Source organism: Haliaeetus albicilla, chromosome 11 (assembly GCF_947461875.1).
Source record: "Haliaeetus albicilla chromosome 11, bHalAlb1.1, whole genome shotgun sequence".
In the NCBI taxonomy this organism is placed as follows: domain Eukaryota; kingdom Metazoa; phylum Chordata; class Aves; order Accipitriformes; family Accipitridae; genus Haliaeetus; species Haliaeetus albicilla.
Genome location: NC_091493.1, coordinates 42,726,782 through 42,740,571, shown reverse-complemented (window position 1 = coordinate 42,740,571; position 13,790 = coordinate 42,726,782). Strand labels below are relative to the sequence as shown.

Here is a 13,790-nt window from a genome sequence, read left to right as displayed (position 1 = left end):
ACCTGGACCCTGCTTCCCTGTCCCCAAGCCCTGTCCCATGTCCCCAGCCCACAGCTGGAGATGAGACCCCCCCCCCGCCCCAGCCTGGCCACCACCTCACTGTCCCCAGCCAACTCCAAGGACCCCCACCCCATCCACCACCTCGTTGTCCCCAAACCCCATCCCACATCCCCAGCCCTCACCCAGGACCCCCCATCCTCGTCCTCACAGCTCCCTGCCGGGGCCACCAAACCACCGGTGATGGCATCCAGACCCAGCCAAGCACCGGCTCCCCAAAGTCGTGTCCCCCCCAATGCCGCAACTGTCACCCTGTGCCCCCCCCCGGAGCAGGTGACACCGGGACACACCAAGCTGCCATCAGCACCAGGACATTTAATTGCTCCCAAGTGACCCCGACACCCCCCCAAGCCACCACCACCCCCAGGTCTCCACTGCCGTCACCGCCGCCACCGTCGTCCCCTCGCCGCTGCCGGGGTCCTCGCCGTCACCTCCTCCCGCTGCCGGCCGGGTGACACTGCTCCCCGCAGTGGGGACACTGGGGACGGGGGGTCCCGCTCTTCCCGGGGATGTTCCAGCACCGTCGGCACCGCACACGGTATTTCTTGTACCTGGGAGAAATCCCTGCGGTGAAGCCGGTGCCAGGGGTCTGGGGGGGTCCCGGCAGAGTCGGGGTGTCACTGGGGGGGTGTCCCTGTCCCCTACCTGATGCCACAGGCGTTGCAGAGGGGGGTCCCGTTTTCGGCTGCCCGCCAGAGCGGGGTCCGGCGTGTCTTGCAGGAGGCACAGCGCTTGCTCCCTGTGGGGGACACGCAGCTGCACCCCCAAACCCCAGCGGTGTTGGGGTGTGTGGGCTGGAGACACCCCCAAATCCACCCCCCCCCGGTCTTACCCTGGGTGGGGGGAGTGTCGTCCTCTGAGCTGCTGCCCGCTCCGGGGGGCCTGGCTGGGGGGCTGCTCTCCTGGCTCCGGCTGGGATCCCTGCAGGAAAGGGGGGTCAGGGGGAGCATGGGGACACCCCTGGAACAGGGATAATCCCCCCCCAGGAAAGGGGACCCCCCTCAGGGGCTGCCAGGTCCCCAGGGGCCATGGCCAGGGAGGGGGGACGGGGTGTCTGGCCTGGTGGGAAAGGGGATGAGGGGAGAGAAGGTGCAGCCGGACAGCCAGACGGTGCAGCCGGACAGCTGGATGATACAGCCCAAGTTCCAGGGATGCCCGGAGGTGCAGACGGACAGACAGACAGCGTAGCCCAGGGATGCATCCAGACAGACGGACGGTGCAGCCCAAGGTCCAGGGGTTTCAACCCGGACAGACGGACGGTGCAGCCAAAAGTCTGGGGGTGCCCAGGGGTGCATCCGGACAGACGGACAGCGAGGCCGGGACCCGGTACCTGCTGCCGCGGGCGGTGATGAGGAGGCGGCAGCCCTCGGCGTTGCCGTCAGGGAGGCCCAGGCGCATGCGGAGGGTCACCCCGCGGAAAGAGGGGTCCCGGGGCTCGGCACCGCGCTGGGGGGCTGCCTGCTTGCGCCGCCGCCCGCTGCCGGTGCCGTTACCGGTACCGCTGCCGTTACCGGTGCCATTACCGGTGCCACCGGCCAGGTGCCGGCACTGGAGGCTGATGAGGCTGAGGGCGTCGGGGCTGCTGGCGGGGGCCGGGGGGAGCCCGGGGTGCTCCGGGGGGGCGGCAGGAGGTGTCAGGGGGGGTTCAGGGGGGGCCAGCAGCAGCGCAGTCTCCTGCAGGAAGGTGAGACCCTCCCCGGGGGGGGCCGGGGGGCTCCAGAGCCCCGGGGGGGGCTCCGGGACCCCGTTCCTGCCCGGGGGGCCACCGTTAGGACACAGGAGGGTGGGATGGGGGGACAGCCCACCACCATCCCCAGCCCTGGTGCCCCTGGTTCCCCCCCCGCAGTGGGATCAGCCCCGGTTCCCCCCTGGTGCCCCCGATTCCCCCCCGGTGGGATCAGCCCCAGGTTCTCCCAGTTCCCCCCGGTTCTCCCAGTTCCCCCCTGCAGTGGGATCAGCCCCAGTTCCTCCCCGGTTCTCCCAGTTCCCCCCTGCAGTGGGATCAGCCCCAGTTCCTCCCTGGTTCTCCCAGTTCCGCCCTGCGGTGGGATCAGCCCCAGTTCTCCCGGTTCCCCCCCGGTGAGATCAGCCCCGGTTCCCACCTGCGGGCACGGGGGCCACCGGTCGCGCCCCCCCCGGGGCTGGGGGGCGGCAGGAGGGGCCGGCAGGGCTCGGACTCGAGGCAGAGCAGCCGCTGGAGCAGCGAGAAATCGGGGGGCTGCCCCTCCAGGAAGAGCTGCTCCGCCATCATCATCACCATCATCACCATCACCATCATCATCACCGGCCGCGGTCCCGGCCCTAAACCGGCTCCAGCTGCGCGGGGGCGGGGGCAGTGGGGGGGGGGAATGTCGGGGCAGCGGGGAAGGACCCCATAGGCGGGACTGGGACCCCCCCGGTGGGGCAGGACCCCCCCATACAGCGGGGCACGATGCCATATGGGGCAAAGGACTCCCCAGGATGGGGAAGAGACACCCCCACCCCCCAGGACAGGACAGTGACCCCCACGGTGGGGCAGGGACCCCCCCCACCAGGACAGGGACCCCAGGGTGGGGCACAATGCCCCTCCCCAGAACACTGAGCCCCCAGAATGGGGCAGGACCCCCCAGGGTAGAGCAGGACCCCCTTATGGGGTACAGAGCCCCGCCAGGATGGGGCAGCACTGGGGGGGGGGTCATGCCCCAAATGCTGAGCCTCCCCCAACCCCCCCGCCAAGTCCTGCTCAGAGCTGCCCCCCCCCCAGGACCCAGCTGAGGGGCTGATCCCAAAGGGTCCCCCCCAAATCCCACACCTTGACCCATCCCCACTCGGGGGGGGGGTGTGGGGGCCCTGACCCCCCCCCCCCAAAGGGATCCTGAGCACTGCTCAGACAAGATATTTATTAACAAACTGCAACACTCGTTATCCCAAATCCAGAAACACCAGAGAGCAGGGGGGGTGGCATGAGGGGGCACGCAGGGCAGAGCCCGGTGTCACCCCCACCCCGGGATCGGTGTGTCATGTCCCCCCCGCAAGCTCTGCCGTCCTGCAGCGTCTCCTCCTGCTTTGGGGGGGGGTGTGTGTATGTGGGGGGGGTCTTCACCACCCCAAGGCAGGCTGTGCCCTGCTTTGGGGGGTAGATTCATTCTGCTGGGGGGGGTGTCATCCTGCTGGGGGGGGTTCCCCCCCCCCCTTGCTGTCAGTGGGGTTTGGGGATGTGCCCGTCCACATAGAAGTTGCGGGTGACCTTGGGGAGGATGAAGTGAGCCCCCTCCAGCTCCGGCGTCAGCAGGATCTGGCAGCCCAGGCGGGAATTCTCCTGCAGCAGCGGGGCCTGGTCCAGCAGGTCGTCTTCCCTGGGGGGGGGATGGACACACAGACACGGGGAGGGGGGAGGGAGGCTGTAGGGGGGTCCCCTGGGGCCTTGGGGAGGGGGAGTGAGGTCTCATGGGGTCCACAGTGGGGAGCGTTGGGGGGCTGAATGGTTACGGTCATGGGGTGGTGTTGGGATGCTGGGGGGGGGGGCTGGGGGGGGAACAGGGGTCTGTGGTGGGGATGTTGGGGTTCTGGGGGGATGTCGGGGGTTCTCTGGGGGGGGGCTATGGTCCTTGGGGGGGGGGTCAGGGGTCTGTTGGGATCCAGGCGACATGTCAGGGGTTGACCGGGGTGGGTGGCTGCAGTCCCTGGGGGGGTCTGGAGGGTCCCGGGGGAGCTGCTGGATACTAAGGAGGGGGGTCTGGGGTCCCTGGGGAGTCCGGGGGAGGGTCTGTTGGGGTCCAGGGAGGTGGGTTAGAGGTGCCTGGGGGGGGCTGCTGGGTCCTGCGTGGGGGGGTGGGGGGGGCAAGGATTCCCGGGGGGGGGCATCACAGGTCTCTGGAGGGTTCTGGGGGTCCCCAGAGGCTGCGGCGGGGTTGGAGGGATCCCCAGAGATCAGCGGGGATCCGGGGGGATGGGACGGACGGACACGGGGACATGGGGGGTCGCACGGCGGGGGGGGCCGTTACCGCTCGTCGGGGGCCGGGAGCCGGTCGAGGTGGGGAGCGCTGACATAGACGTGGCAGGTAGAACAGGCCAGCGAGGCCTCGCAGGCGCCTGAGGGACCCCCCCGTTCAGCACCGGGACACCCCCTCACCTCCCCCCCGGTCCCGGTCCCGCTGCCGGTCCCGCTCCCGGTGCCGCCCCCGGTGCCGGTACCGACCCTCCAGCTCCAGCCCGTGCCGCTGCGCCAGGTGCAGCACGTTGTCCCCGACGCGGCCCCGTACCGGGACGTGACGCCCAGCCCGGTCCACGAAGACGACGTTCACCCTGGGGAGGGGGACACGCCACCGGCAGGAGTCAGGACCGGGACACCGGCACCGGGGACCCCGGGAGCGGGATCGCCGTCCCTGGACCGCCCCGGTACCCACACGGCGGCCTCCGGCTCCTCCGCCGCGGCCCGGCCGCCGCCGCCGCCGCCTCCGCTCAAGCTCCGCGCCGCTCCCCGGAGCAGCCGCCGCGTCACGGAGCCGCGGCTCGCCGCCATGGAGGCCGCCATGACGGGCTACACGTGACCCGTGCCACGTGACCGCCGCCACCCTGGGCGGTGCGCGCTGGTCCCAGTGCCCGCCCCCCGCCCCGGTGATTAAACCGCCCCATTAAACCTCCCGGGAATGTGGGGGGGGGGGGGGGGGGGGTGTGTACAGGGGCCCCCGAGCATTGGGGGGGTCCTTGCACGAGGAGGGGGGACCCCTCTAATGCGGGGAGGGGTGTCTCCAGGCAGGAGGAGGGGGGACCCCTATAATGGGGGGGGCCTTCTTGCATGAGGAGGGGCATAGGGAACCCCCCCAAATTGGGGGGACCCCACGCCTGAAGGGGGGGAGCACATCAGCCGCGAAGAGGGGGACCCCTTGCATTGCAGGGGGGGACATGACACCCAGGCATCTGGCCAGAGTGAAGGGGGGGACAGGGACAGGAAAAGGGAGGGGGGAGCATCTCCCCCCAGTTAAGGGGGGGGGGGCAACCTCATTAGGGATAATGATGTCACAACGAACATAATAAAAAACGGGGAAGGGAGAGGCGATATAAATATAGCTTTACTTTGGGAAGGGGGAGGGTCCGGCGGGGGGGACACACACACGACATACACACCCCCCCCACTCCCCCCCGTACAGCAAACCAGACAGCATCGACAGTAGAAACAGGGCAACAACTCAAAACCCAGGAAACCCCCCCAAAAAAGAGGGAGGGAAGAGAAAGGAGGGCAGGGACCCCCTCAAAAGCGCCTGCTTTTAGGGCTGTGTCCCCACCAAACCTGGGGGGGGAAGGCAACCCCCCCCCAGCCAGGAAAGGAGGAACCTTTTGGTTTTTTTTTAAAAAAAAGGCAATAAAAACGAGCATTAAAGTAAAAAGGCAACTTTTACCCCCAAAAAAGTGTAAAATTACGGCAGCTCCAGTCTTTAGAAAAAAACCCCCACCCACACAACCCCCCCCCCCCGAGTGAAATGTTGAGGAAACAGGGGCGGGGGGGGGGGGGGGGGAGGCGAGGTGCCCAACTCAGCCCGGACAGCCCCCCCCGCCCCGGAGAGGAGCATGAGGCTGGGGGGGGGGGCGGCACCATGTGTGTCCCCCCCACACCCAGGAATGGGGACCCCCCCCAGTTCCTCACCCCAAGCAGCGGGTTAAGGCAGGGAGCACGTGTTTTGGGGAGGGGGGGGACACAACACAGGGGGACACACGACTCCCATTTACTGCTTGGGGTTGGGGGGGGGCACAGGAAAGGGGGGGTGGCTCTCAGGGACCCCCTCATGGCACTGGGGCGGGGGGGGGGGTCTGCAATAAGATTCCCCCCCCCGGCCCTGCTTCGTCCTCCGGCGAGCCAGGGTCAAGTCTTTCATATCACTTTAAAACCCTCCAAAAATAATCAAAAAAGGACTAAACATAAAAAAAAAAAAAAAACCAACAAAAAAACCCCAAAAAAACCCACATTTGTACAAGATTTACAGGTGGGGGGGAGGAAAGGATTGGGGGGGGGGCGGGGGGGGCTAAAATATCCTCTTCCGCTTCAGGTAGGAGTCGGCGTAATGGCCCCCCAGGCCCTGGGAGTGTTGCCCCACGTAGCAGCCCTCAGGGCTGGGCTCCGGGGAGGGCAGGAGGTGGGAGAAGGCTCGTTTCTGGCCACCCACAGGGGTCTGAAAGAGACACAAAAAAAAAAGAGGGGGAGGTCAATGTGGGGTTGGGGGGGGGGGGGGCATGGGAGGGTTTGGGGGGGGGCACGGGAGGGTGTTTCTTACCTTTGACTGGGAGGTGTGCGAGTGACTGGGGGGTCCCAAGGCAAGGACGGCGTCTGCGGAGCCCGTTGGAGGCATCCCGACTGCCTGGGGGGGGTGTGGGGGGACAGGAATTAAGGGGGGGGTCCAGGCAAAGCTGGAGGGAGTCCCCAATCCCTGGGGATGTGAGGGAGGGGGAGGACGGACTCACCTTGTTGAGGTGACTCTGCTTGAGCCCAGCTTGAAGGCCACTGGTGAAGTAGGAACTGGGGGATCCTGAGTAAAAGGGGGGCAGGGGGGGCCCCAAACCCCCTCGCTCGAACCCCGGGGATGAGGAGAGCTGGAAAGGGAAGGGCTATGGCTGACAATCGGGGACACCCAAAACAGGGTGGGGGGACACCCACCCCCAGGTGCTGGGGGAGCTTTTTTTTTTTTTTTTTACCTTATGTCTGCTGTGCCCAAAGCCCCCCAGGATGGGTCCAGCATGGTCTCTCGTCTGGGGGTAAATCCGGGAGCCCAAATCCTTCCCCGGAAAGACAATGGGTTACAAGGGCTGTCCCACCTCTTCCTCCCCCCCAAAAAAACCCTTCTAAAGCCCCCCAAAAGCTTCTACCCCCACCCAAAACCTTCTAAAGCCCCCCCCCCGAAAAACACCTTCTAACCCCCCCAAACCTTTCCAACCCCTGCACAAACCCTTCTAACCCCCCCTGCACAAAACCCTTCTAACCGCCCCCCCCAAAACCTTCTAACCCCCCTGCTGTGCACCCACCGGCTGGTAATCAAAGGCGTAGCCATCTGCAGCCAGCCCAGGTGAGGGTAGGAGTGGGTCGGCCAGGGAGGGCTGGGAGATCCGGGGATTGGAAACGCTCCCCAAAACGCCGGCTTTCAGATTAAACCCTTTGTTGGCGGCACCTGAAAAGGCAGAGAGTTGTTGTTGGGGGGAAAGAAATCCACCCAAAATCGCCCGTTCCATCCCAGAGACGGGGGGGGGATTTTCCTTCTCCGTTCCCCAAGCAGGATGGGGGAAAAGGGGAGCGGAGGACGCTCACCTCCCAGGCTGTTTGCTGGCAAGAGGCTGTGCAGGTTCAGGTAGGGGTTGAGAGGAATCTTGAAATCTTTGGGGGGCTCCCCCAGGAGCGAGACCTGTGGGAAAAGCACTTGGAGGGCTCAGGGGGGAGCTCCAGCACAGAAACCAGCCCCCAAAACCATGTTGGGAGGGTTGTTTGGTGTCAGCACGGAGCCCCCCGAGGTGGAACGGGCTCATTCCGGAGTGAGGGGACCTTACCCCGGAGGCGGGAGGTCCATTCTCGCTCTGCTTTGGTTTCTGGAGACCGCTGATGACGGATCCCAAAATGGAGGTGGTGAGACCCTGAAGAGCTGGGGGGGTGACGGCGGGAGGGGTGAGCTGAGGCACCTGCGTCCCCAACACTGCATTTTCCCGATCTACTCCCACCGGTCCCAGGAAAGAAGCCAAGGGTACGTTTCCAGAAGGCAAAATTGGTGATTTTACATGTCCCTGTGCCATGTCACCGGGCAAGGGGCCACCTGGGGAGACAGAAGGAGAGGGATGGCACTGGCATCCAGCCCTCCCACGCCCCCAGCTTGGTTTCAGCCCTTCTCCCCACTCCACGCAAGCTGCCTCGCCCCAGCATCTGTCTCCCACCAGAAAAACCCAACCCCAGCACCCTCCACTCCTCCCAACCTGCCCGGAGGTGGGGGGGCTCCTGTGTGGCTTCCCCTCCCCTAAAAAACAGAGCAGGGGGACATGCCCTGAGACTGGTGCTGCGCCTCGAAGCACGGCAAGCTCCGCAGGGGTCCCTTTTCCACCAGAAAGTGATGCCCCAGTTCGCGGTGTGCCGCAACGCCGGCTGTTACCTGAGGAGAGCTCTCCCAAGAGCTGGCTGGGGGGCTGCGCCGGCGCGTTGGCCAAACCCAGGGCACCGTGGTGGGGCAAGGAGCTCAGCGGCGAGTCACCCAGGATCCCCGGCTTCTGTGAAGGACAGCGGGAGGTTAATGCCGAGCGAAACCGGCCCATCCGTGGCAGATCTGTGGCTCTGGAGGCGGTGGAAACCCTGGCGCTAGTAGGACGGAGGGGAGCGGAGGCGGCGCGAGGGTCCCCGGGATCGTGGCCGTCGGCTAAAAGCTCAGTGCAGGCACGAAGAGAAACACGCCGCAGGCACTGAGAGCAAGCTGGCTGCAATTTCACAGCTTCTTCAGCAGAGAATACCAGAAATAACATTGGGGAGACACTCCCCACTACGGTTCAGCACCCATTTTTGTTCAAACCGGTCCATTTACGCTGGAATGAAGGAGCCAACCCACCCGGCCCTGTGCAGAAATCGTTTGCTGAGCCAGTAAATTGACGAGGAGCCCAGGAGGGATGGGGGCTCCCTTTTTCTCACCCCACCTCAGCAAGCCCGAGCTCAGCATGGGGACCAGCTCAACAAACGTGGCACAGAGGCAGAGAGCCAATGAGCCAACTCGCCGGAGCCCCAGATGGGAGCCGCTCACGGAGGCCGAGCCCTCCAGGCTCCGAGTCAGAGCAACACCTCATTTCTCCCCACAAGGAGAGCAGCTCCAACATCCGGAGTCACTGGGGTGACTGGTGTCACTGCCAGACCCCTCGCTGCGGTCGTTGCCTGGTCTTAAGGACGGGAAGGAGGACGCGGGGAAGGCGCCGGGGGGGGTCCCGGCGCTACGGCTCGGCACCACCACACACACAGCACGTCACGGTGACGGCTGCCTCCTACCGCTCACATGGAAGAGGTTTTGGTTCTCCTTGTTCTGCAGCAGCCATGTCCAGACCTGGTTCTGCAGTAACAGGGAGTTCCCAAGCAATGCCTTCTGGGGCAGAAAGCATAGCGAAAAAGACCAGAAAAGACAGAAAAACACTCAAAAAGAGAAAAAACCCCAAGCTTGGGGTGGTTCGAGAGGCACGGGGAGAGCGAGAAGAGCGGCAGGGAGCTTTAATCCTCAATTTGCTCCTCTCTCTTTACTCCTCGAGCGGCAACGAGAATTTTGGGAGACGTGGAGGTGCATGAGCTGGAGCAGAGGTATGAGGCAAGGCAGCCACCCAAAATGGCAGCGGCACGAGCCCACCGTCGGGTTTGGGAGACCCCTGCCCATCCGTGGCAGCCCCAGCAGGACCCTGATCTAACAGCAGATTTGTTTCTCGCAGAAAAGAGGCTAGCAGGAGCGCAAGGGTTCCGGCACAACGGCGGCATCGGTGTCCGCAGCGCAAAGGGAAGGTGGCATCGGTGAAATTCCTGCGTACCTGCTGCACTTGGGTTTGGTTCTGCAGCGCGAGTTGGAGGAGAGCCGTGGAGAGGGCCGGGTTGGTCACCAGCGGCACGGAGGGAGCGGCGCCGAGGATTCCTGGAAGGAAGAGAAGCCGAAGGAATCGCCTGCCGCAGGGAGGACAAACCCCACCCTGTCCCGGCCTCTCCTCTGCGTTCAGCCTTACCTTGTTTTCCTCCGACCGCCCCGTGGAGCAGGGGGTTGAGCAACAGCTGGAGGGAAGCAGGATTTCCCAGGCTGTTGAGAATTTGGAGGATATTCGGCTCGGGGAGGAGCCCTTTCCCACGATTTAATGCCTTAATAAAACCAAAAAACAGCCACGTTAAAAGTGAGATAACCGGCTTTGAGACTTCCCCCATGACGGGCCACCCTGAATTTGCCCTTATGCTCCCCAAACCAGCAAGATCCTGGTTCCCAGCAAGATCCCGGTTCCCAAAAGCCTTGTTGTAGGGCAGGGAAGAAACAACCCACCCATCTCTACAGCCGACGAAAGCCAAGGCACAGTGGCAGCCGCACAGTTTGCCATTGCTGTCGGCAGCTACACCGTCTGCTATCCTACCGGTGCGGCACCTGCCCGGCAAAACTCTCCATGCCGAGCAGCCGCTGGATTTTGGCGACAAGCAGCGTTCCTGCTCCGAATTTTGCAGCCGCGCACAGGAACAAGGGAGCAACGGGGGAATCTGTGCCGTGTGACCGGAGCCTGGGAGCACCGGCATGCCCGAAATGCCCAGAAGCAGGAGCTACAGGCAACAGACGGCTGCTCCATAGGGGATCCAATGGGAAATGTGTTGGCTGCTCCAAGACAGCCTGCTCCAGGCTGGATACGCAACCTTGGGAACACTGGCAGCACCTGTCACAGTGATGGCAAGCTGCAAGGGGAAGAGGAGGAGGAGGAAGCAGCGCGCACACAAGCCTCACCGTCGCCTGCGCGGCTATCAGGGCGGCCAACATGCTACGGCCGGGAGGGCCAGGAGCACAGAAGGAGACTCGGACATGATTCCCAGCGAGCGGCAAACCATCTGTAGCCTGCTGAACCATCTCTGCCATCTCTGCCGACTCATACTCCAGGACCGCGAAGCCTTTCAGCTGCCCGTCCTGACCGTAGGCCAGCTAGGAGAAGAGAGGGATGCCAAAAAAACGGTGAGCGCAATGGGAGCACTAGCGAGAGCTGGCAGATCCTCAGGAGCCAATACGAGGTTGCTGCACCCCAGGGGTGCCGCTTTCTTCGGGCCAGCAACCTCCCCATGAGCTCAAAGAATGCTGCACCCCAGGAAAAGCGTTCCCAGTGCCCCCCAAAATCTCCCCCCCCTCACCTGGCAAAAAGCCGGGGCACAGGCGGCAGAGAAGACCTGTCGCAGCTCCTCGAGGTCGGCGTAGTTGTGGGGCAGCTTGTCAACACACAAGCACTTGGAATGGAGAAGGTCTAACGTCAACTGGTTGACGTCCGTCCAGTGGACGTAGAGAGTCCGCGTGCCCAGCTGTTTCCCCAGCAGATCCGACTTGGCTCTGGCCGCCGAATCCTTTTTCATATATTCCACAAATCCATAACCTTTGGAGTGTCCCGTTTTCTCGCTGTAGACCAGGAAACACCTTTCCAGGTTGCCGAAAGGTCGGACCAGCTCCTCAAATTGTTGTTGGGTGTAGAGCTGGGGAAGGTTGGCGATACACAGGAGGGCATCTGTGGGCTGCAGCTGCACCGAAATCTCCTTCTCCCGGAGCTTGCTCAGGTGGAATTTTTTGATGGCTGATTCTGCCTGCTCCCCGTTGAGCAAGGTGACAAACGCTGTGGGAGCAGAGCCGGGAAGGAAGGGTGAGGCTATGCGGCGCCTGTTTCACACCAAAACGCGAAGCCGCGGCGCAGGGCAGGGGTGCTGGTGAGGCGCAGGGTTAAATCCTGAGCGCTCGGGGGTAAAATTCACACACCCCTGGCTGCCGTTAGTGCCCGAAGCCCCGATGAGGTGAGGAGTCGGAGGGAAGGTCTCGGCAAGCGCCGGCTGGTGAAATCACACCATCCTTGGTGAAGCCTCGTGCGAGATGGCTCCGTCCCTGAGCTCCGGGGAGACGCCGGGGACAGGGACAGCGCCACTGGGTCCCAGCCACCCTCACCAATCCCCCTGGCCAGAGGAGCACCCTCACGCAGCTCCCACAAATTTCTCCATCACCAAGAACCGGTTGTTTTTTGGGGGGAGGCTGGGGGGGAGATAATGCCAGCAGGCGCAGCCCCCCAGGAGGAGCTGGACTGATTCTAAACCCCGGTGCCGTTAATTTTCTGCCTGCTGGTAGCTAATTGCCACATAAAAAAATAGTCTGGTGAGCGCAGCCGAGACCGGTTGGAGAAGCGGGGGGGGGAGGACAGGTGGAGAATCAATGCAGAACAAGGCGTCGGGGACGGACCAGCGGGCAGCGGAAAAGCACCAGAAAGGAGGAGGGGGGGACCCAAGGCCAGCCATGGTGATGGATTCGGCATCAGAGATGCTGGCGCTGCAAGAGCAGCTTACTCACCAGTCCCTTTGTATTTGTCCACAAAGCAGTATTTCAGCTCGTAGTCGCTCAGCAGATCGTGGACTTCCTGGATAAACAGCGGGATTTTCAATAAGAATAATAATTTTTAAGAAAAAAAAATAAAAATGGGAGTCAGGTTTTAGGGAAAAACGCTGGCTTCTCCCCTAATTCCTACCCCATGCGGCACCCCCAAATATTTCCCCTCTCCTCGAGCTCAGAGAAGGAAGCAGAAAGGGAAGAGGCTCAATTCAAAAGCGAAGACGCCGGGGACCAGGCACTAAAACCGCCCCTTTGGCCCCGCTGCTGTCCGCCCCCAATTTGACACACCCCCCCCAGCGTGTTTTACCCCTTAAGGTCACGCTGGGGGACATCAGTGCGTTGCCGCTGGTTCAAGACTTTGCCCTCCCCGAAATGATTTTCCAGACCTTCGGCCTCCCCGACACACCCCCCCGGGCGATAATTAACTCGGATTTACTGGGAAGGGGAAAGGGAAATTAAAAAACGAAACAAACAAACAAAAAAAAAGAAAACAAAACCGAAAAAAGACCCCCCAAAAAAAGAGCGGGGGGAGGGGGGCTGCAGTGGCTGGGGGGGTCCTTTGAGGAGGGGGGGGTAGTTGGGGTTCGTTAAATGGCACCGGCTTTTCCTCAGAGCTGGGTTTGAGGGGTGATGGGGGGGTGTGTGACCCCCCAGGAGCTCTTAAATTGATAAGGCAGAAAGGGGGGGGGGATAAAGGATTTTGGGGAGGAGAGAAAAATTGGGAGGGGGGAAAGGAGGAAGCATTTGCGGAGGGGGGGAAAGGAGGAGGAGGAAGGATTTGGGGGGGAGAATGAGGAGGAAGGATTTGGGGGCAGGAAGATTGGGGGGGGGGCAGGAGCCGGCGCAGTTCGGGACCCCCCTCCCCTCCCCGTTCCAGCAGGCTCATCCCAGGCCCGGCCCGGCTGTCCCCGCCCGGTGCTGCCCGTTATCGCCGGTACCGGGGCTCGGCTTCACCCCCGGTGCTCCGGTGCCCGGTACCTGGTTGCTGACGTCGGGCGGCAGCCCGCGGATCAGCACCTTCCGCCGGTTCCGGAACTGGCGGGCGCTGCGCTCCAGGCGGCTCCGCACCTCGGCCGGATCCAGCACCGGCAGCTCCTCCTCGGGGGCCCGGCCCAGGCCCGGTCCCGGTCCCGGGAGCTCCGGGCTCGGGGACGTTACGGCGCCCGACAGCGAAAGCGCCGCCGCCGCCATTTTGGGCACCCGCCGCCTCCTGGGACCATCGAGAGGCGGGCGGGCGGGCGGGTAGAGCGGCGTCAAGACGCCGCCGCGTCATTGGTTCGCCCGCCGCGGCGCCCACGCGGGAGCATCCCGCGCACTTATTGGGCAGGGCGAAACAAACAGGCCGGCAGCACCGGCGCTCCCTATTGGGCGGGAACGCCCCTTATTAGCACTCCGCCTCCGGATTGGACACAAACGGACGAGCCCTGCGGTTACCGCACTCTACTGGCTGCTTCGCGGGGGCCACGCCCCTCACCGAACCGACCCCTGACCCCCCCCAGGCCCATAGGGACCCCAAGACACCCCCCACCCCACCCTGTAGTGACCCCGAGAGACCCCCCCCTCACTCTATAGGGACCCCTGACCCCACCCACATCCCCATAGGGACCCCAAGACACCCCCCAACCCACCCTGTAGGGGCTCCTGCCCCCCCCACCCTGTAAGGACCCTGAG

General features: G+C 63.9%; 2 protein-coding genes and 1 long non-coding RNA gene across 5 annotated transcripts; all 3 read right to left on the bottom strand.

Annotated features, from left to right (window-relative positions):
* Positions 1-554: 554 nt before the first annotated feature.
* Positions 555-980, bottom strand: LOC138687645 (uncharacterized). Its single transcript, XR_011326772.1, has 3 exons — positions 890-980; positions 703-813; positions 555-608 (listed from the first exon to the last, which is right to left on the bottom strand). It is a non-coding gene; the product is annotated as an uncharacterized lncRNA (long non-coding RNA).
* A 1,962-nt stretch (positions 981-2,942) lies between these two features.
* On the bottom strand, positions 2,943-4,602 carry FDX2 (ferredoxin 2). The gene is made up of 4 exons (XM_069795704.1): positions 4,443-4,602; positions 4,235-4,341; positions 4,041-4,128; positions 2,943-3,392 (listed from the first exon to the last, which is right to left on the bottom strand). The coding sequence occupies exons 1-4, from the start codon at positions 4,568-4,570 to the stop codon at positions 3,236-3,238; spliced, it is 480 nt and encodes a 159-aa protein (XP_069651805.1). The 5' UTR covers positions 4,571-4,602; the 3' UTR covers positions 2,943-3,235.
* Positions 4,603-5,371: 769 nt separating this feature from the next.
* RAVER1 (ribonucleoprotein, PTB binding 1) lies at positions 5,372-13,570 on the bottom strand. 3 transcript variants are annotated; one of them, XM_069797465.1, is made up of 14 exons: positions 13,098-13,570; positions 12,081-12,147; positions 10,892-11,361; positions 10,497-10,688; positions 9,745-9,874; positions 9,556-9,656; positions 8,157-8,271; positions 7,567-7,658; positions 7,331-7,424; positions 7,051-7,193; positions 6,724-6,804; positions 6,493-6,636; positions 6,306-6,389; positions 5,372-6,203 (listed from the first exon to the last, which is right to left on the bottom strand). In XM_069797465.1, exons 1-14 carry the CDS (start codon positions 13,308-13,310, stop codon positions 6,057-6,059), a joined length of 2,073 nt encoding a protein of 690 aa, XP_069653566.1. In that variant the 5' UTR covers positions 13,311-13,570; the 3' UTR covers positions 5,372-6,056. The 3 variants fall into 3 exon arrangements, with proteins under 3 accessions (XP_069653566.1, XP_069653564.1, XP_069653565.1); XM_069797463.1 differs by having other exon boundaries at positions 7,567-7,826; positions 13,098-13,564; XM_069797464.1 differs by having other exon boundaries at positions 6,493-6,621; positions 7,567-7,826; positions 13,098-13,560.
* Positions 13,571-13,790: the final 220 nt, after the last annotated feature.